Source organism: Megalobrama amblycephala, linkage group LG9 (assembly GCF_018812025.1).
Source record: "Megalobrama amblycephala isolate DHTTF-2021 linkage group LG9, ASM1881202v1, whole genome shotgun sequence".
Lineage (NCBI taxonomy): Eukaryota > Metazoa > Chordata > Actinopteri > Cypriniformes > Xenocyprididae > Megalobrama > Megalobrama amblycephala.
The window spans coordinates 25,702,465-25,725,668 of record NC_063052.1 but is presented as its reverse complement, the minus strand read 5'-3'; the positions used below and the strand labels follow the sequence as shown (position 1 = coordinate 25,725,668).

General features: G+C 36.5%; 1 protein-coding gene across 4 annotated transcripts in view; it reads right to left on the bottom strand.

Annotated features, from left to right (window-relative positions):
* Nucleotides 1–2,185: 2,185 nt before the first annotated feature.
* The window catches only part of atp9b (ATPase phospholipid transporting 9B), a 60,766-nt gene continuing 39,747 nt past the window's right edge, over nt 2,186–23,204 (bottom strand). For 3 of the 4 annotated variants that reach the window (XM_048202371.1, XM_048202373.1, XM_048202374.1), the window contains 15 exons: nt 20,291–20,452; nt 19,728–19,820; nt 17,746–17,829; nt 16,052–16,222; nt 14,836–14,934; nt 12,963–13,052; nt 12,720–12,864; nt 12,469–12,533; nt 9,070–9,225; nt 8,813–8,877; nt 8,611–8,719; nt 8,399–8,456; nt 6,381–6,584; nt 4,643–4,675; nt 2,186–4,309 (listed from right to left, as the gene is read on the bottom strand). In XM_048202371.1, coding sequence (XP_048058328.1) covers nt 4,128–4,309; nt 4,643–4,675; nt 6,381–6,584; nt 8,399–8,456; nt 8,611–8,719; nt 8,813–8,877; nt 9,070–9,225; nt 12,469–12,533; nt 12,720–12,864; nt 12,963–13,052; nt 14,836–14,934; nt 16,052–16,222; nt 17,746–17,829; nt 19,728–19,820; nt 20,291–20,452 — 1,716 coding nt within the window. In that variant the 3' untranslated portion in view covers nt 2,186–4,127. The remainder of the gene's footprint in view (nt 4,310–4,642; nt 4,676–6,380; nt 6,585–8,398; nt 8,457–8,610; nt 8,720–8,812; nt 8,878–9,069; nt 9,226–12,468; nt 12,534–12,719; nt 12,865–12,962; nt 13,053–14,835; nt 14,935–16,051; nt 16,223–17,745; nt 17,830–19,727; nt 19,821–20,290; nt 20,453–23,204) is intronic. The other variant, XM_048202372.1, reaches the window with a different exon arrangement.

Below are 23,204 nucleotides of genomic sequence, written 5' to 3'. Positions count from 1 at the left end.
TTTTTTACCTCTAATACACCACTATGTCCAACGGCATTCATCACTCGATTCGTTTAGTCTGATCGCGCTCTGACAGCGGCATGATGTCTCGCGCATATACTTCAATGAGTGCGAGACATCACTGCCGCTGTCAGAGCGCGATCAGACCAAACGAATCGAGTGATGAATGCCGTTGGACATAGTGGTGTATTAGAGGTAAAAAATTATATAAATACTGTTCGGTTTCTCACACAAACCGATCGTTTCGTGTCTTAGGACATCAATGTGTCGTCACGAGCTGCAGGGTTTAATTTGGATTTGTCTGTCATATTTTATTTACTCTTATAGTCCAAGTTCCCGATGACTTGCATTATACCACTGACAGACGGCAGCATTTGCAGTTAAAAATCATCATTTGTGTTCTACTGAAGAAACAAAGACACCTACATCTTGGATGCTCTGGGGGTAAGCAGATAAACATCAAATTTTCATTTTTGGGTGAACTATCGACGGACACGCACACGCAGTGGCCATTGTAAGTCCACAAGACCGAAAAAGCACATGAAGTGTGCCATTTGGGACAGGGCCTCAGCCTAAGACAAGTCATTTCACTCGGCGGCCATCTTTGAAATGCCTCTAGTGCATGCAAGTGCAGCTCCTATCTCTTTAAATGGGAAACATCCAAAGCCGTTTGCCAAACTTTCGATTAAACTTCATATATGAAGTCACCTATGAAATCTGACAACAACTGTCTCATAAATAATTTGTTTCTAAACGCTTGAATCAGGACGAAAAACTATTTTTTTTTCAGGCTGGATCAAGTTAATGCGCATGAGGCGCGCGTCTGACCGTTTCTACAGGAACCGGAGCTTCTAACGGCCGCTGCAGTGACGCGAAGACTTTACTAAGAAGGCGGGACTTATTCCGCCATATTGTGCGTTGCAATTTCTCCCATTCAAAACAATACGAGTGATGCATCTTGTGTCTGCTCAGAGTTGATTAAATCTCCTTATAGAAACAGGCCCGTGATCCAACTTATTCATAACAACAACAATACAGGGGGATTTGCATTTGTCTACAAAGCTAATTTCAAGAATTAAAGATTTTACTTTAGATTATTCAGTCAAACATGTCCAAACGTTTGACTGGTGATGTATATCTAACCGAAAAATCATTGTAAAAAGACCACGGAGGTATAGTTAACAGGAAAAAAGCTCCAATAACATCAGATATAACTGGTGGATGTTAACATCCTGCAAAACAAAATAAAGAGCAAAATCGACAAAGCAGACAAAACACACTACAATGTAAATGCAATTTCTTTTGTTTTAACATGTGGACAGAAACCAGGGGTCGAACAAATCTGAAAGCTTATTGTTAAACAGCAATCTTACCAGCAGATGTAGTTTCCATGTGGGCCCAAAGTTTGGCTTCCGCGATACTGTGTAAATGCCGCCCTCTAGTGGTTAGAAGCAACACATACAAATAAATGTGTGGTACGTTAAGCAATGCTGTAATATAAAGATTTCAGAAACGCAAGCTTATACTCACTCTCACTGCGCCCTCCCATGGATGTTTGTCATAGTTTCTGACATCATTTTCACACAGAACTGAACTTTCCATGAGTATGGTTAAAAAAGGGCCTGAAACCTTAAAATATAATGTAATTTTTGAGCTTGATAAAGTCAAATCAAGATTTTAATTTCAATAATTTTACAAGCCAATTAGATATTACTAAAACTAGCTGCATTTCATACTGTAAATTTGATGCTAGAGAAGTTTATTTTACATATCTAATAGTTTTTGCTTTAAAAAAATACATGGGGTTTGTGCCTTTATTAGTTTAACACCAATGTATACTTTATACATAAAGGCCCAGTTTCACAGACAGGGCTTAGCCTAAACCAGGATTAGGCCTTAGTTCAATTAGGGCATTTAAGTAGCTTTTATAAATGTCCACTAAAAAAAAAACCCATTACTGGTGTGCATCTTGAGGCAAAACAATGCCACTGACATATTTTAAGATATGTCAGTACAAGTCGCTTTCAGTTAAAACAGCTCAAACATGCATTTTAGTCTAGGACTAGCTTAAGCTTGGTCTGTGAAACCGGGGCAAAAAGTGCAACTAAATATGGATGCATTACATATGTATTAGTACACCACTGAAAACATTCAAACCTCTTAAAGGAAGCACCCACTAGACCACTTGTAAACATATTGCTCTTTAATCAGACATTAATAATCATTAAAATGGTAAATTATACTGCTGAAATATACTGCTAAGCCCACAGTCGCAGTAACACCAAAGAAAAAAACATCACATTTTCCATTATGTATCAGTCAATAAAAAAATGCAGGAGAAACAAAAGCAAAACACTCAAATAATAAATAAGCTATTGTTGTTAGGCTGTCAAAGGGTTAATTGAAGGTTTATACACAGCAGAAGAAATCAGTTAGTGGTTTTCCTGAGTAAAGTACAACTCAGTGTCTTCAAAGCACATCCACCATTACGCACAGCGAGAAAGGAACAGCGTACGGCACACATGATGCTTGGCATTGTCTCATTCAGTACTGTAAACACTCATACACACAGTATAGAAAATAAAGTGAATGATAAAACTCATTCCTCATACCAGCTGACTCGTTTTATAAAGATAAGGCAAGATGATCTTACACATTATAGAGCCAACTTCACACCGTCAGCACAGTCATTAGGGGACAAAGCATGTACAGTATTCCTGTGAATGTTCTCAAAAAAAGAAAAAGAAAAAAAAGTTAAACTCCAAAATAAATGATTGTGATGCGCCACTGTCTATAAAAAGTAACTGCTGATGAGCAAGTGCCATAGGTGATTTAAGAAATGCAAAAATTTCAGTGCATCTCTAAGCAGCATCCTAACACTTACAATCTTAAAAAACACCAATCCAACAAAATACATTCTTGTTTCAATGTCTTGGCATTACAAGTCATGCATCAATCAAGTTTGATTTGACAAATGTCAAAATGTTGAATGTTAAGTTTATACAATGTCATTTAGGATGTCAGGTTGAGAGGACCGTTGTTCCCAGAACAAATAGTTCCCGCTGTAAGAACACACGCTGTGCTCTGGTTTACATTTACACAGTTTTGCAGCAGGATCATATGGCAGCAGCAGCCACAGCACAACAGGAAACCAGAGCTGCCCCAATTCAACTTCAGTATATACACTCATGCAATCAGAACACTTGAATCACAACCACAGGTATTTACCAAGCCCCACCCATCCAGATCTCATTAATAATAAAGTTAATAATGCAAAAGATTCCAATATCAGAAGGAAAAGTGATGATGGGTATGGTAATACTAATAATACTTTACGTTCATTATAGATGAAACTGTATTGTTAAATTATGAACATCATTATATACCACCAATAATAATAAAAAGAAGTTAAAAATCCATTAACCATTTGATAAAAAACTGATTTTGCCTTCATATACATTTACGGTAAGTAAAAAGTGACAGTTTTTGGACCGTCATTCCAGTGTGGGTGCCCTAAACAACCCTTTTATTCTATCTTGTTCGTTTTTTTGTGCTTTAGCCTCTTCAAGTACTCAATACTACTCAGTTTTATCCTACAGCTGTCCCACCCTCTTTAAGTGCAGAAACGTGATGAGCACAGAAACACTCATATAAGTCCAACGGCAAAGTTCATATAAACAAACAAATCACATTGCGTCACTGAATAAGGATTCATGAAGCACACATAAACAGCATCATAAAGCACTTCTGGGCATTCCTAGCTGATGCTTAAAGGGATAGTTTACGCAAAAATGAAAATTTGGTCATTTTTTACTCACCCTCATGTCATTCCAAACAGGAAGGAGTTTCCTTTAAGATCAGACACAAAAGTTAATACTGCGTTTTAGGTGCAATATTTGGAGTATGACAGTTTTTCCAATGTATGGAAAAGAGCAGCGTGAACATTCTGATAAACTTCTCCTTTTGTGTTCCACAGAAAACACAGCAAGTCTTAAAGGTTTGGAACAACATTAAGGTGAGTAAATGATATCAGGCTGTTCATTTTTGGGTGAACTAACATCCAGCAATAATAAAAAAAAAAAGGATCAGATCCGTTTCAAAGCGTTTGATGTAGCGGTCTCATGTGCTTATAATACGTCTGCATGCCGTTTGACACAGTGACGTATGGAAAGCTCAGGAGGAAAGTTTGGAAAACTGGGAGGGGAGAACTTCCGCTTCAGGTATTTGATGATGTAGAGCGGCAGACAGCTGACCAGAGTGATGACGCACACCTTCCACAAGAACACCCGTGTTGTGATAAATGAAAGATCTGAAGACAAACAAAACATATGAAGAAAAACAACATCAGGGTCAAAGTGTGTCTTCATGTTCGTTTATATCATCAAGGCGTACATTAGTGCCTTTTTCACATATTATAAAAAAAGAGGACTGTAGATGAAGTGGATGGGATGCACTGCAACGATGGAATGTTCTGAAAAATGAGTAATCACAGGGTTACGGCACATTTGAATGGCTCCTTCTCATCCAGGGGCCCACACCAAACGAGAGTGAAACCCGAGGGAGGAGAACGGACATGTTTGTGGAGGCAGGAAATGATAGCTGGTGAAACAACAGAGAGAACACAGGGGAAAGACAAACCTACCCAGGAAAGCTCCTAAGGTCACACGACCTATGCCTAAAGCACAGTCACAAAACAGAGATGGAGAGAAAGGAGAAGAAAGAGCTTAAAAGTTGTGATTACAGTGAGTTTTTATTAGTTTGAACTAATATGTGTGCTTGGTTGAATAGATAGATACGTAGATAGATAGATAGATAGATAGATAGATAGATAGATAGATAGACAGACAGACAGACAGACAGACAGACAGACAGACGGACAGACGGACGGATGGATAGATAGACAGACAGACACACGGATAGACAGACAGATAGATAGAAGGACAGACTGACAGACAGATGGAGACAGACAGACAGACAGATGGATAGATAGATAGACAGACAGACACACGGATAGACAGACAGACAGACAGATAGATAGAAGGACAGACTGACAGACAGATGGAGATAGACAGACAGACAGACAGACAGACAGACAGATAGATGACAGACAGACAGACAGACAGATAGATAGACAGACAGACAGACAGACAGACGGACGGACGGACGGACGGACAGACGGACGGACGGATGGATAGATAGATAGACAGACACACGGATAGACAGACAGATAGATAGAAGGACAGACTGACAGACAGATGGAGACAGACAGACAGATAGATAGATAGACAGACAGACAGACACACAGATAGACAGACAGACGGATGGATGGATGGATGGATAGATAGATAGACAGACACACGGATAGACAGACAGATAGATAGAAGGACAGACTGACAGACAGACAGATAGACACACAGATAGACAGACAGACGGATGGATGGATGGATAGATAGATAGACAGACAGACACACGGATAGACAGACAGACAGACAGACAGATAGATAGAAGGACAGACTGACAGACAGACAGACAGACAGATAGATAGATAGATAGATAGATGGACAGAAGGACAGACTGACAGACAGATAGATAGATAGATAGACAGACAGACAGACAGACAGACAGACGGACGGACGGACGGACGGACGGACGGACGGACGGACGGATGGATAGATAGACAGACAGACACACGGATAGACAGACAGATAGATAGAAGGACAGACTGACAGACAGACAGACAGACAGACAGATAGACACACAGATAGACAGACAGACGGATGGATGGATGGATAGATAGATAGACAGACAGACACACGGATAGACAGACAGACAGATAGATAGAAGGACAGACTGACAGACAGACAGACAGACAGACAGATAGATAGATAGATAGATAGATAGATAGACGGATAGACAGAAGGACAGACTGACAGACAGATAGATAGATGGATAGACAGACAGACAGATAGATAATATTCAAAAAATAAAATTCAAGTACTTTACTAATAAAACAAAGTAAATACAGAATATTCACAGGTAAAAAATAAATAAAAAAATATATTGAAAATAATCTTATCAAAAATAAATCAATAAGTGAATAGATACAGATAGTTGGATGGATAGATAATAATAATATTCATATTCATTCATTTTTAATTTGTTGTTCGAATTTACTTTTATAAATTAAAATAATAAAAATATTAAGAGGTAAATAAAAACGATATGTAGATAGGAAAAAATTTTTTTTTTTTAAATAATATAAACAAAAAAATGAATGAATTAATGAATAAATAAATAATAATATTAAATATGAAATTTAAAAAAAAAAAACATAAAATAAGAATATTTGAAAAATGTGTTGCACTGTTGTCAGTTCTTACCAAAGTATTCATTTAAGAATGCAAGGGAAGCAAGATAGCAGCCTAGACTTATAAGTTCGGCTACAACCATGAGCCAGTGCCAGGTGCGGACAGTCAACGCGACCATCAGCAGCTCCGTCAGGATCAGAGCAGTGAAAGAGATTGCCACCACATGCACAAACTCCTGATCGAACAGCACCAGGGCCCCGTACATCAGGATGCCCCCTGGTGGACAAACAGAAGATGTGTTTGAGTTGAACTATCAAGGACTGAGATGTTGCTAAGCTGTCAGTTTAGTGTTATTGTAGAAATACATGTGCAGTAAAACACATTAGTGGTTATTAAATGAAACAAGGCAATAACTAACGATAAAAAAGAAGATTTCTCAAAGATCCTGACAAATCCATAAGATTTACTAATGTCCATCAAGAACAAGTTTCTTCCGTGATTTCTTGACCCTCGCTCATGGTCTGATCCCGATTCACACATGAGCGCGTCGAGCCCTGACCCTTGCTCACGAGGCTCCACGCTCACTCGGCTCCTCAGCCTACTGTAACCGTCTCTGCTTTCATTTTAATCATAAACGCCACCGCAATCCAGCCTAATGGCCTCTAACTGATCACATAATTGCCTCTCTTCATACGGCGAACATTCCTCAGGGTTACTCTCTGGACTAAATGAAATCTTTGCTCATATTTCCCTGTTGTTCTTGTCTCTCTGTATTAAGGTTTAATTAAAAAGCAGGAGCTGTCAGACGGAGACACTGATCTCTCTTGCTCGCTGCGCGGATCGATTTACAGTGCGGATAAGGCTGCCGTGTGCGCGTGAGAGCTGGCGACGGTCCGAAAATCACATTCATGAAAAGAGCTCGGCTGAATTCGCGGGAGACATGTTACATTGCGCTTCAATGTTTGTTTCTTTGATGAAACGTTTACGGATTTATTTGTAGAGAAAATATCAGTTTATGGTTAGTTTATATACGTCATGTTATCTCAGATTGGATGAGCTTTTTTTAAGTTTACATTTCCCTTACGTTTGTTCAGTGAAGTTTTAGTGCTGAAACAATCCACCTGGAAATACCAAGGCACAATGGTGGTAGCTCATGCATCACTCCTCCTGGGATTCCAACCTAAACGGAAAACCTTTTCGATGTTAAAATATTTCCTACAGTATTATGCCAGCATAATACTCAGAGAAAACTATAAACTCTGTTTTTACTATAAAAAGACGAAGCAGTATTGAGCCCCGTATGTTTGCTGTCTGTCTAATCAATGAAGGATTTGTTTAAAAACAAATATTTCCATTTCATTTGGTTTATCTGGTATTGCAGAAATTACATACTTCACCATTAACCACCACCATGTTTGTTCATTTTCTTGGATCGTTTCAATACCATTACAATTCTTGATGAATGCATGAAATATCATAAAAACAGGAAATTTAGTAATGATTTGGTCAGATTTGAATTAACTGGATTTTTAAATTTTTTTAAAAGGAGTCTCTTATGCTTACCACGGATGCATTTATTTTACTAGTATCCTATAAAAACAGTAATACTGTGCAATATTATTACAATTTAAAATAACTATTATATTTAAAATACTAATTAAATTGTTTTCTTTTTTAATGTTTAAAAATTTAATTTATGGCCTGTTTCTTTATTGAACTGTAGAAAATTACATCTAGACACATAAATAAATAAAATTAATAAAATAAAAACCTGAAGTATCGATGAAGTACAGTGCGAAAAAGAACTGCAACATACTGATATTTAACTGTATCATCACAATATTATATTATTGTTATTATAATTGACTATTACATTTCCTAGTTGATGTATTTTAATTTTTAAACCCCTTTAAACTGAAAAATCCCCCCTTTATGTGGAAGTTCACTGCACTGACAGTCAATTTTCACATTCGTTCAGCTATGATACAAAGATCATGCCAAAATAAAACATCAGACGAGAGTAAAAGTTATCGGTGAGTTGCTGTTTACAGTCAAACAAAAATATAAAACAACACTAATCATCCATTTACCTTGATATACACTTATCAAAACCCAAATCAGGAAGGTCTTAAAGGACAGGGAGCGGCCCTAGTGGAGGGAAAACCAAAGTCAGCACCACTGTCATGCAGCAAACACAAACTCATGCCTTCATTCCTGTAACTTATATCATGTGTATCATGCAGATATTTGAGCTGATGGTTAGTTCTGATCATTGCTGTTACAAGGACTGATAGGTTGTTACCTTGGTGAGGTCTTTATAGAGCTCAGGATACAGCAGAGCCATTTCAGGCTTTACATCCTGATCCAGCACCAGAGAAAAGACAGGGAACATAGTGTAGATGGTGGCATAACTGGGAATAAATAAGCACAATGTTAGGAAATGTGACACATCATGTTAAAATGGCAACTATGATGTCCAAAAATGGTGTGCAGCCTTTACTTACCCCACCATGAGGAAACCTTGGTACAGAGGAACAGATGCAAAGTAGAAAATAGAGGAAAACACAGCCTGAGAGAAAACAAATTCAAATCTAGATGTCAGCACTTCAAATCAAGAGGCTGCATTGCAGCAACATAAGTGTGGTGCTCTTGCTGCTGAGAGCAAACCAATTTACTGTACTGACTCTGGCTACTTCTGTGAACACTATATGACTACAGAAATGGAAATGTACATGAGGCTCTACTTGTCTCTGTGTGTTACCTGCATGGTGGAGATGATCATGCCACGGTGCATGACAAACTGGCCAAGAGCTGCTGAACGTTTGTAGCTGTTGCGGCCATGTACCATTAGCAGTCTGCCGATGTGCTTGAACTGGGTAATGGAGAAATCTGCCGCCAGAGACGCCTGCTTTCCCTCCTGAAACACAAGTTTAGTTTTAAAATCACCTGATACACTTCTGTGAACTCATCACACAGAGTCTGAAACAGTATACTGTCACTGTTTTTTTATCATTATTTATTAAATAAATACATTTTATTTAGGCTAGGTAGAAACAATGATTAAATTTACTGTATATAAACATTTCTCAGTAAATGTTTTCTAAAACTATTAATGGATGAATGTCATGAAACCTTTCATGAACATGAAGATCATATTTTACCTCAAATTCAATAGAAATAATAGTAAAAAATACAGCTGCAAGCAGCAATTAAAGGGCCAAGCACAAAAAAGGCACGAGTTATGTAAGCATGGCTGGGAGCATCAGACCAACTGCAACAATGAGCATTTAAAGACATTTTAGATGATTTTAGTTATTAAGATGTTATAAGCAAAAATAGCACAAAAAAAAAAAAAAAGTAAATATAAAAAATTAATTTTCATATCTCCGGACCACTAGGTGGCACTGTGCCAAAACTGTGCAGGTGCCCTTAGTTCATGGTTGTCATAACACACATCAAGTTTGGTCTAAATATGCTAAAGTGTTGCGGAGATATAGCCTCATGTCCACTTTGGTGTGCTCTTCGTCAAATTCATTTGCGCATTATTCATAAGCGGTTTTAAATCAACTTGAATTCCATAAATTTTTGTCACCATGGTCTGAAGATGATCTAATTCAATTTTCGTGGAAATTGGAGCAACGATCTAGGAGGAGTCTGAAAAATAGGTTTTTCATAAAATTCAATATATATTAGGGCTGTCAATCGATTAAAAATTTTAATCTAATTAATTACATACTCTGTGATTAATCTAAATTAATCGCATACATAATTTTTGCTGTGAAAGTATTAAATATTTAAATTCAAATGAATCAATGAATAATCAGCATTAGTGACATTAAATTCCAAAACTCTTTTATTATTATTTTCACTGTTCAAATAATTGCCATAACAATCAACAATATGACCTAATATGCTAAGGAAAAAAATTCAAAAGTGCTTCAGGAAGAAGATTTGATGATGTGTGCCGTAACATCAGAGGTTGCGTTAGACTTTAACTTTGTCAGTCATTTTGACGGACAGGTTCGTAAAAAAATCCGTCATAATCTATTATTACCCGTCATTTTAATTTCCATCTTTTAATTATAATAACACATTTAATTGCTTTTATTTTTGTTCACATTTTAATTGGTAATTCACATCTGAAATTTCTCTGTACTGTACTATAGGCTACGTGTTAGCCATTAAAGAAAACATGGTTTCATATTTATGTTTAAATAGTCCTATGTTATGTTTTAAATTCATCTATTTGATTATGAAAAGTGAATATATTGGGAGACATGGAGTGGGTCAGACATGAGTTTGACCACTTCATGAAGTTTTGTTTGGTAGAAAGCCTTTCTTTAAAGTGAATTTCGTTTTGTAAAAATTGTATCTTGATTTTAATCAATGTTTCATCAACCAACTACCTGGATGTAATAAATAAGAAGCAAATATAGCAGAAAATATAATCATGACATGGAGGCGTGGGCGCGATCACTTGCGCGTGAACTGGAATGCATCTTACATGAATGAACCGAAACTTAGCATATAGGCTGCTTGCCTCAGAGACATGAGAAATATTTCTATAGAAAGCATGAAATATCTACTAATGAAATATTGATGTGCTAGGTCGTACCTCAGGATTAACGTTAACTCCTGGATGCTTTGCACTGATGTGGTAGCCTACTTTAGAGTGGACGAACTCCGGTGATATGCAAATTCCTTGCTGCAGACATTGCAGTCGACTTTATCTTTATCAACACTTCCATCAGGCCGTTTTTTATAAGTAAATGTTCCAGTCAATGATCCAGGCAGCGCCAGCGCTTTCTCGTCTCCCTCCTTCATTTTACAGTCGAATTGTGGCTAGAACTGCTCCAGGTTCAAAGGTCAATACGGAATGGATTCATCTGCATTATTTTTTTTAACGCGTTATTTTTTTCTCAGATTAATTAATCGAAATGAACGCGTTATTTTGACAGCCCTAATATATATATATATATATATATTTCCACAAAAATTGAATCAGATCATGGTGACAAAAATTTATGAAATTCAAGTTGATTTCAAACCGCTTATGAATAATGCGCAAATGAAAATGTCAGAAAAATCGACATAGTGTGCATTTGAATCATCTTGAGCCAAGTAATCACAGGGAAATTTTGTTTCTAGCCCTTTTGGTTCAAAAGATATTAGCATAAACATTAGTGCAACTTTGTTTAGAGGGTTTGAGTTAGAGACTTTTGCTATGGTAACAGTTCAGACTGTCCTCTATCTGTGCACCAAATTTCAACTTTCCCCACAAGTGGTTCTATGGGCTGCCATAGACTTCTATGGCGGAAGAGGAGGAGGAGGAGGAAGTGGAAGAGGAAGAAGGTGGTGACGGCTAACGGATATAATAGGTGCCTATGCACCTTTGGTGCTTGTCCCTTAAAAATTATATTTTGTTTTTAGGACAACTAAAAGGTTTTGTATTATGATGTTTTTTTATTACGTTTTTACATTGTGACATAAAAAAAAAAAAAAAAAAAAAAAATATATATATATATATATATATATATATATAAATATAGCACACAATCTTATTTTATATCAATATTAAAATGAATCTTTAAATGGTAACACTTTACAATAAGGTTCATTAATTAAACATTAGTTCATATTAACTAACATGAACTAACCATATGCAATACATTTGTTACTGTATTTACTAATCTTTAATAACGTTAGTTAATGAAAATACAGTTGTTCATTGTTCATGTTAGTTTACAGTGCATTAACTAATGTTAACAAGATTTTAATAATGTATTAGTAAATGTTGAAATTAACATTAACAAAGATTGACAAATGCTGTATAAGTGCAGTTCATTGTAAGTTCATGTTAACTAATGTAGTTAACTAATGAACCTTATTGTAAAGTGTTACCATTAAAACAACATGACATTTCATTGAATAATTTTTTTTTTTTTTAAATGACTCTTTTACAGTGAGAATCTAACAAGCATTATCAATATAAGATATCACCAATGAGAGCAAAAGGAATTGTACACAAAAAAGTAAAATACCTAGACAAATCATTAAGGTAATGATAATGTATTTGGAAGGGAAAATGTGATTCATTAAATATGAATTAAAAGTTACAGCAACAGGAAAAGATGATCTAAGTTAATGAGAAATACCTCACCTTCCCTTCAATACCGATACCACAGTCTGCTGCTTGGATCATGCTGACATCATTTCCTCCATCGCCTGAGCACAGAGATAAGAAAGATGATAGCAGGAAAACATGAGAAGACACTGTGAAGACAGTCATCTTTACCGCTCTCAAAGATTCATGTGCTTGGAGAGAGCTCAGTTTAAGTGGGTTTTGTCTCAGCTACTAGATGACGGGACTTAAAGCTCAACAGACTGAGGAGAGAAGTGGAGAGCACTGACCTATGGCACATGTTCTGTTGGCTGTATGTTGCTGTAACAATCGAACAATTTGAGCTTTCTGTGTGGGAGAGCAGCGACAGCAAACCACAGCGGGGCACTGACATGCCAGCTCCACAAATTCATGCTCGTAGTAACGCAGGCAGACCTAATAGGCCACACATAGAGAGAAATAATCAGTGTGAGAATATCAATCCTGATTATACATGATTGTGTTGAATATATAAAACATTTCAGGTGTTTTACCTCCAGAGAGTCTCCTGATATGACCAGCGCACAGTCATGTTTCCTCCTGAAGGCGTTCAGCTCCAGATGAGCCTCGCCCCTACTGGACACCTACCAACATAAAACATAAAACACGTCCTTTTACTAAAGCCATGTTCAGACTGTAAGTCCAAAACCAATTATTTGTGTATCTGATTGGAATCTGATCACATTTCGATATCAGATACAAGTGTGAACTGATTATGGTCCCGAATTGGCCCACATGCACAAAAGAACAATAACAAGATGGCACGCAGCATGCTGTCATATGGAAGTAAACACAGAGGTTAATGAAGTCAACATTTATGTGTTCATTTATAAGCTGATGTGCTGCAGTAAGGAGGATGAAGATAAGGATAAGGAGAAAGAGAGCAATGTTTTTCTAGTTTTTATAGATTTCCCTCACGTTTTGCTTGTATAGAGCTGTCAAGATGATACGTTGACCTCACTGTCCCTCCACTGACTACAGTCACAACTTCCTTCATATTAACCAAGTGACCAAAGAACTATCAGTATGTAAATCTTTGGAGTGAATCCCAACAGCGCATAATTGTGGCGCATGTCGATTTAGAGTGACATAAAAGTCACAAGTAGTGTTGTCACTCCGATATGACTGAAATTTTGAAAATGTGATGATACAGCATTCTTAGACCGGTAGTTGCAAAGCATCTTGAATATGACAACCTGTATAATAGGTTAGCTGATCGCAGCCATTAGTAAGAGAGGTGCCACATATGGTTCTGTTTTCCGAAGTGGCCTAAAATCAATATTCCATTAGATTTCAGGTGTTTCTTTTCCCAAATCTTCACTCACGTTTGTTCTGTTCACACTGTAATGAAAAAAAAGAAGAAAAAAAGATCTGAGTCACATATGAGCAAATTTGGGCCACTTTTGTCTGCAGTCTGAACGTAGCCTAAATTATTGACTGTCCACACACCACGAGTCAAACTCCGCTCCTGAAGGGCCACTGTCCTGCTGAGTATAGCTCCGACCAAATCCAAAACACCTGCCTGGAAGTTTCTAGTAATTCTGAAGACCTTGATTAGCTGGTTCTGGTGTGTTTAACTAGGGTTGGAGCTAAACTCTGCAGGACAGTGACCCTCCAGGAACCAAATTTGACACCCCTGGTCTAAACTGTGTCTCGTAACTGTTCAGATCTTATTTGTCTTGTGGCTCTCTTTCGTTTTATGGAATATCGTTTTATGCATTGGTTTCCACAGCAATGACAAAGCGCTGGCAGGGCTATGCCAAAAACAACATGGAGGGATTTGCAATGTAGAATACGACAATAATGTGTAGCCACGGCGCTGGACTACTACGTCTTATAAAGCAAAGGCAGAAACGGAGGCTGGCATGATCGGCTTTATTCCATGCTGCCGTCTCAGCCGCATAGTGAAAGAAGTGAAGAGACCTCATCGCTGGATCACAGAGAAGTCTCCATTATATTATAGGTCTAAATTTCTGTGTGACCTGCATATTGACAACAACACAACCTGTTTCTGCAATGACATCTGAGGTTTACATTTTACGTGGCGTGAGAAAGTGACATATGTGAACGTGATACGTGAAAGTGCTTTGTGAAATCCAATCAGAGCGGTCAAACTGAAACAGATTTCCAGAAATGAGATTTAAACAGAATTTCAAACCACATATGAATGTAGCTTGATTTGTAACGGATTTGTAAAAATCATGTGATTTTTTTTTGCCGTTCACTTGCTAAATTGATTGATTGGATTCCAATTGTATATGCATAAAATTCAGATTCGGACTAAAAGTTTGAACAAGGCTTAAAACACCATAGAGGTTTCACTCTAAATCCACTTAAAATCTAAACGATCAGTGGTTCTCATCCTACCGGTTTGAAGACATGGATGTCTTGACTTCTGGACACTAAATGGGAGCTTTTGGCGATACATGTAGCAGTTTCCAGCTTGTCTCCGGTCAACATCCAGATCTGAAATAAAAAGATGAATCTAAGGGTCAATATTAATCCTGTAAAGCCTGAAAAATGAAATAATCGGGGGGAAAAATTAAATGGAACATTTTATTAAACATTTAGACAAAATATTAAAAATAAAATCAAAGTTTGCATATGTGTTTTTTGATGAGTATTACAGTATATTGTGCATTACATTTAATACATCTGGTTTTTATGGTATGATATAGGGGAATATGGAGCTCATATTCAAGGATTGAAATTTTATTTAATTTTTGTAATAAAATGTATACAAATTTAGGCCCAAATTTAGCAACAAAAAAAAAATAATGCACTTTAGTGCAGTTTCCGATATTTATGATATTAAGAAAGATTCTGATAGTCATAGTCAATGGGATGTTTACAACAGTATAGCAAACTATTTACAGTAACACTTTACAATAAGGTTCATTAGTTAACATTAGTTAACTACATTAGTTAACATGAACTAATAATGAACTGCACTTATACATAAAACATAAAATGCAATAAAATACAATAATGACTGAGAGATGCTCCTCAAAAGCCTGATGCATCACATTTCATACTTACATTTTAATAAGATTTTTCTAAAAATTGATGTATGGATAATCTAAGTAGGTTTAGTCCAGTAAATGTTATTCTAACATTTACTTCATAAAAGTCAGTAAAGATTTCACAGCAAAAAGACACAGCAGGTTACAACAGTTACAGCAGGCTTTAAATTCACAACATGCATTTGGGCCTAGTGTTTGGGTGATTACATACTTTTGGCCATATAATGTACAGTCAAACCAAAAATTATTCAGACACTAGATAAAAATGTTTATATATATTTTTTTTACTAGTGGTTGCAGGACACTATTGTTCATTTATGTAAGTGAGGATAGCAAAATAAACTGACATATTATACCCAAAAATTATTCAGACACTTTGACCAGACCATGTTTTGCTTAAATGTTATCTGACATAATTAAGATTATTTTTTTCTGACACAGTTTAACTCTGAGATCTTGTCATATTTTATTACCATTTTTTTAACTATAGTGAATAAACTGTAATAATGAATGAAATGTTCAAGGTGTCTGAATAAATTTTGGTTTGACTGTATGTGTACCTTTATTCCAGCATTGCGGAGGAGCTCCAGTGTGGGCCGGACATCAGCCTGCAGCTGATCTTCCACTCCAGTGAGACACAAAAGCTCCATCTCTCTCTCCAGACTCTCCACCACTGCCGCCACCTTCAGAGAGCGATCATGGATACTCAACTTTGCCTGATTATAGCGACTCTGAATAGACAGAGAGATGGATAAAATTGGTGTTAAGTTATAAGAATTTTAAACTTGCCTTGCTTTAGTAGAAAAATGGCATTAGCATTGGTAAATTTGATTTGAGTCGCTTGCATGAATCAATTTAAACTGACCAATGAATCAATTCCAAACTCTGATTCAATGATTTGTTGTTTGCAACAGCAACACAATTGTTCAAAGAGGGCTCCAAGTGTCATTATGATTCATATATTTTATTCATATATTAAAAGGATTTAATAAAAATGTCCTGTAAAAATTGCTGCACACTACTGTTCAAAAGTTTGAGGTTGGGAGTCAAAAAACAAAAAAACAAAAAACTTCAGATGCCTTAAGATCTATTTCAAATAAATACTGTTCTTTTGAACTTTCTACACAAAGAATATCTTTATATTAAAACATCACTCATCAAAATACATCATTGTTTCCACAAAAATATAAAGCAGAATAACTTTTTTCAGTGATAATAATAAGAAATTTAACAAAACAAAACAACTTTTCAGAATAATTTCTGAAGGATCATGTGACACTAAAGACTGAAGCAATGGCTGCTGATATTTCAGCTTATTTTAAAATAATTACAAAAATAGAAAATAGTTGTACTAATATATCACAGTATTATTGTTTTTTTTTGTGTTTTTGATCAAATAAATGCAGTCTTTGTGACCATATCAATTTCTTTCAAAAACAATGAACAAATCTTACCTCAGACTTTTGAACAGTACATATAGTATATACCTTTATTATATCAAAATTAATAAAAGTGATTAAATATATGTTTCCTTGTGTTTGATAAAAACATGTGGAAAATATACCTAGATCATTTATAATTATCTTTTACTGCTTTTTATTTATTACATGAACAATTTGTATCAACAATGAAAGTTTGATTGAAATGATGGTTCCTCTGCCCGAGTACAAAAATCACAACTTTAATCTATTTCAGAGCAAATCCATTAAAGGGTTAGTTCACCCAAAAATGAAAATTATGTCATTTATTATTATGTCAATCTTTTGTTTTCGAATCAGTGGTTCAGAGCGCCAAAGTCACGTGATTTCAGCAGTTTCCGAAACACTGATTCGAAACAAAAGATTCAAAGCAGTGTTTTGAAATCGGCCATCATTAGATATTGTTTAAAAGTCGTTATTTTGGCGCACAAAAAGTATTCTCGTCGCTTTATAATATTAAGGTTGAACCACTGAAGTCACATGAACTGTTTTAAATATGTTTTTAGTACCTTTCTGGGCACTGAAAGTGTAAATTAACTTGCTGGCAATAGAGGCCTCACTGAACTATCAGATTTCATTAAAAATATCTTAATTTGTGTTCGAAGATGAGTTAAGCTCTTACGGGTGTAGAACGACATGAGGGTGAGTAATTAATGACATTTTTTGTATTTTTGGGTGAACTAACCCTTTAATACTAAAAAGCTGAAAAATATATAACCTATATATCAATTTACTTAACTTACTGAGGGTGGAAGCAAAGCTGGTCTATATCTTACCTCAAAGTCCTGGTATTGCTCTTCAGTCAGTGATTTCTTAGCCACCACCAGCGTCCGGAGGCCCTCTCTGGCCATGTTCCCACACTGAGACAAAATAATGCAACACACAACTACAGTTACATCTGCTAAAGCCACGTTGTGTGAGACAATGAACTCAATTGGTATACAGAAAGCATTGGAACAAAGATATAAACAATGCTTTTAACACAATTGTATTTACAGGAAACATCAAAACACTGTCACACAAATAGACATATGCAAACACACACACACACAGGAAGGATCAATTGTGAAAAATACAACAGAGCCTGTGGGAATCTTTGAGCACACTGTAAAATATGTGGGACAGCGGTTTATTTTTTATATGAAAATGCAACTGGCGAAAGTGATGCAGTGATTACTTATTGACCTGTCCTCATAAAGGCGTCTAACACACACACATAGCATATTGTGAACAGGGCGATGAGGATTATGACATGATGCTCCCAGTCATACGCCTTTATTGAGGTCATTCATTAATTAATAAGCCTGATCTCCACCCCTCATCGACTGAATATTGCCAATACAAATTGTAATCATCAAAGCGAGAAACGCATGTGTGATGATGGGCTGAGCTGATTGTCCTTGATCACAAAGGCTAGGACAGGCTGAGCTGTTTGTTATGCTTAGTGGTACCTTATCATATGTGTTGATTCTTAATTCAACAGGGATTTATTCATAAAGTCATTCATACAAGGGATTCAACACAACAAACATTGCCGCCACACCAGGTAGCTACCGAGGAAGTGCGTTGGAATTACAGACATAGGGGGAACTGGGGCTAGTAAACACAAGTTGTCATATACTATATTATATATATACACACTTGTTTATACTATAATTTTATAACTTAGAATATATATGAAGAGTTCCAGTGCAAAAACTAAGTGCCATCTGTAATTATCTTCTAAAATGTTCATTTTTTATCAGACTCCTATGTTTATGTTCAGTTATTTCACTTTAACGGCAATGAAAAGGACTTATTGATTGCCATTAAAGTGAAATTACTGAACCTAAACATAGGAGCCTAATAAAAACTCTCATTTTAGAAGAAAATTTCAGATGGCACTTCATCTGTATGATACTACCATTCATGGAGATTTTCTAATGCTCACCAAAGCTGCATTTATTTGATCGAAAATACAGTAAAAAAGATTAATATTGTGAAATATTATTACTATTTAAAATAACTGTTTTATATTTGAATACAATTTAAAACGTTATTTATTTTTGTGATGGCAAATCTGAATTTTCAGCATCATTACTCCAGTCTTCAGTGTAACATGATCCTTCAGAAATCATTCTAATATGCTGATTTGCTGCTTAAGAAACATTTACTATTATGTTGAAAACAGTTGTGCTGCTTAATATTTTTGTGGAAACAGTGATAGATTTTTTCCCTAATTTTTACGGTCACTTTTGATCAATTTAAAGCATCCTTGATGAATAAAATCTCTTTAGAAAAAGTCTTACTGACACCAAATTTTTGAACAGCAGTGTAACTTGCATGCAATATGTAAAAATGGTATATTTTTGTATTCCTGTTAACATTTTTATAGCTTTGTAATTTTGTGTCATTACTGTTTAAATTTAGCTGAAGAATTAGACAACTAGCACCAGTCACATCCAACATACATCCAAATTTGTAAGATCTGACATTTTTCTTTGTGTGTGTTTGTGTGTGTGTGTATTTGTGTATAAATTACATTTGAGGAACAAATACAAAGGTACTGCATTTATTTTGATTGCATTCAATTGTTTGTGTGTGTGCGAGCAAAGATAGATTATGAATCGGATACAAAAACAATTAAATATGCAAATAAACAAACAAAAACAAGAAGGGTCACAGAAACAGACAATTAGGTTTATTCATATGCTCACCAGCCCACATGAAAAAGCAGAATGCCGATTTTCTCTATCAACAATGGTTCATGCATTCTTACCTCCTCCTCCAGCCAATCATTGTACTGTACAATGCTCGCCATAGCAACATCTGCCCCTTTCATGTAAAACGTAATGTCGCCAGTAGCCTCCTCCTGAAACATAATCAATTCAAAAGAGAACACTTAAAAACATATCCAAATATGTCTAAATCATTAGCATGTTCAACTGTAGAGCACACGACAACACCGATGGTGCCTAGACCCCTAAAGTTATCACTGAAAAAGAAGTCAAATGGAGATAATTTTCTCCCACACAAACATATCAAAAACTTAAGTCATCAATACTCTTATGCATGAACTGTAACCGACAAACAAACCAGAAAACAAACACAACACACTCACAGAAATGCTCAAGTACAGAGTCCTGAAGTATATACACACAAACAGCTAGCCAGGACACATAATCAGGCTAAAAAAAGGGAACATGTTCAAATACACACACATATTTTTACATTTATATTCTCACCAGATGTTTTAAAAAAGTTTGAATTGAGATAAATATGTCATTTCGAACACATACTGTACAAACAAGCTCACACACATAGTGTTGTAGTGGGACGTACCCTGACAATGATGCCCATGCGCTTGCTCTCTGAGGTGAAGGGGAAGATCTGGAGGATGTAATAGGTCAAGATGTGTCCGGCTGGGGTCTTCAGCTGGAGGGACATCAGGTCTCTGTTCACCAGGGTCAAACCCACACTCTCAGTCCAGCGCACCAGAGCCACCTACACAACAAGTGAACGAACGTTTTGTTGTGAAAGATGTGTGGTTTTGTGACATGCAACTTTTTGCTCTCAATTATCAAATAATCTTTAAAGAGCTGGGACTATTTATAGTTTTTTTAATATTATGGTTGATAAGAAAGAAAGAAAGAAAGAAAGAAAGAAAGAAGTACACATGTTATTCCAAACCTTCGGAACACAAATGAAGATCTTTTTGATGACAGAATGCTGTCAGATTTCCTTCCGTAGACTGCCTTTACAGCTGAAACTTTGACGCTTCAAAAAGTTCATAAAGAGATCGGAAAACTAATCCATATAAATCGAATGGTTTAGTCCAAATTTTCGGAAGAGACTTGACCGCTTGTTATGAGAAACAGATTTAATTTAGGCATTTACTCGCATATAAACCTTGATCAGCGAACATAAACAGAAGTTCAACCTAACCTAAGAACAAACCTCTTCCGGAAGCTCAAAAAGTCTCGATTCTCTTCAGAAAATTTGGTCTAAACCGCTCGATTCATATGGATTCAATCTTGTGGAGAGCTCATGCAGCTTTAGTGCTTAAAGCAAAAGAGACACAAACTAAATACTAAAACTTTCTTAAATTCATGTTAAAGGATTAATTCACTTCAGAATTAACTAGGGGTGTGATGAGACAGGTATCTCACGAGACGAGACTCGAGATTGAGTTCACGAGACAAGATTTTTACACACTATTTTTAAGAAATTAGTATTTAAGAAAAATACAGAGCTAAGAGATGGTTGCAACTACACTGCCCAGCCTAAAATAGCTTTCATATTGAGAGATATTTGCATGCAGCAGGGAGCCGCTTTCAAAATGCGGGGTATTGACATCGAATGCGCGCGCCCGTTTACTTTCACTTTCAGCGATCGCGCGTACTCTGTGAATATGGAGCGGCGGCGACCGTTATCCGACTGAATTAAATGTTTTTTATTTAAATACAAAATAAAACGACAGTGGAGGCGTAAAGTGAAGGTAGCGGTGGCATATTCTTTCCTAATCATCCTAACCACTCTGTCATGGCAATAGAGTGCCCCAGGGATGACGCGTTTTTGTAGGCAAAACCCGGAAGCGAGTTAGCATTTTAGGACTTCCGGTTCCAACGCCATAAAGTCTATGGGTTTTTTGAATGGGTTTTTGCTAAATCTCCTGAAATAAGGTCTGTGGTTAACAAAGCCTCTAAATACTTTCACGTTTTGATCTATGACATAAAACACACCAGTTATAACCCACTTGTGATTTTTTAAACTTTTACTGCGTCTTCAAATCGGCGGTTGCTAACAAATTGCTAAAAGGGACTACTTCCTTTGGCGGGGACTTTAGACGTCATCATTAAAAACGGGACATTTGGACAGCATTTCTCATGAAAAAGTGGATAAGTATTCATACACAGCGCAGATCATAATCAGTGAGCATGTTTTTAAATAGAGTTGTTTTCTAAATAAAGTTTGAGGAAGCTTGGTGGTGACGACGTTGATCCGCGACCATGGTGTGCTGTAGTCCGTTTATAGCCTGTTAGCCTTTTATATCTGACGACTTTATTTAGGCTTCAAAATCTACAAATGTTGTGTTAACTTGTAAAGATTATCTTGATAGACAAAACGTGTAAGTGTCATAACCCTTTGTTAAACACAGAGCTTATTTTCTGCGATTTTCCAAAAGTCTATGGGAAAAATGAATAGGCTTTCAGTCGAGGGAACCCGCGCGCCACTAACTTCCGGGTTGGCCTACAAAAACGCGTCATCCCTGGGGCACTCTATATCACGAGACTACTTTTCGCCTCGACGAGAAATCTCGTCACATTTTAGTCTCGCGAGATCTCGTGCCTCAGGGATGACGCAATTTTGTAGGCAAAACCCGGAAGCGAGTTAGCATTTTAGGACTTCCGGTTCCAACGCCGTAAAGGGTTTTTTGAATTGGTTTTTGCTAAATCGCCTGAAATAAGGTCTGTGGTTAACAAAGCCTCTAAATACTTTCACGTTTTGATCTATGACATAAAACACACCAGTTATAACCTGCTTGTGATTTTTTAAACTTTTACTGTGTCTTAAAATCGGCGGTTGCTAACAAATTGCTAAAAGGGACTACTTCCTTTGGCGGGGACTTTAGACGTCATCACTAAAAACGGGACATTTGGACAGCATTTCTCATGAAAAAGTGGAAAAGTATTCATAACAGCACAGATCATAATCAGCGAGCATGTTTATAAATAAAGTTGTTTTTTAAATACAGTTTGAGGAAGCTTGGTGATGACGACGTTGATCCGCGACCATGGTGTGCTGTAGTCCGTTTATAGCCTACTGTTAGCCTTTTATATCTGACAACTTTATTTAGGCTTCAAAATCTATAAATGTTGTGTTAACTTGTAAAGATTATCTTGATAGACAAAACGTGTAAGTGTAATAACCCTTTGTTAAACACAGAGCTTATTTTCTGCGATTTTTCAAAAGTCTATGGGGGAAAATACATAGGCTTTCAACCAAGGGAACCCGTGCGCCACTAGCTTCCGGGTTGGCCTACAAAAACGCGCCATCCCTGGGGCACTCTATTAACATTTCCTGATAATTTATTCACCCCCATGCCATCCAAGATGTTCATGTCTTTCTTTCTTCAGTTGAAAAGAAATTAAGGTTTTTGAAGAAAACATTCCAGGATTTTTCTCCATATAGTAGACTTCACTGTGTTCAGCGGTTTGAAGGTCCAAATTGCAGTTTCAATGCAGCTTCAAAGGGC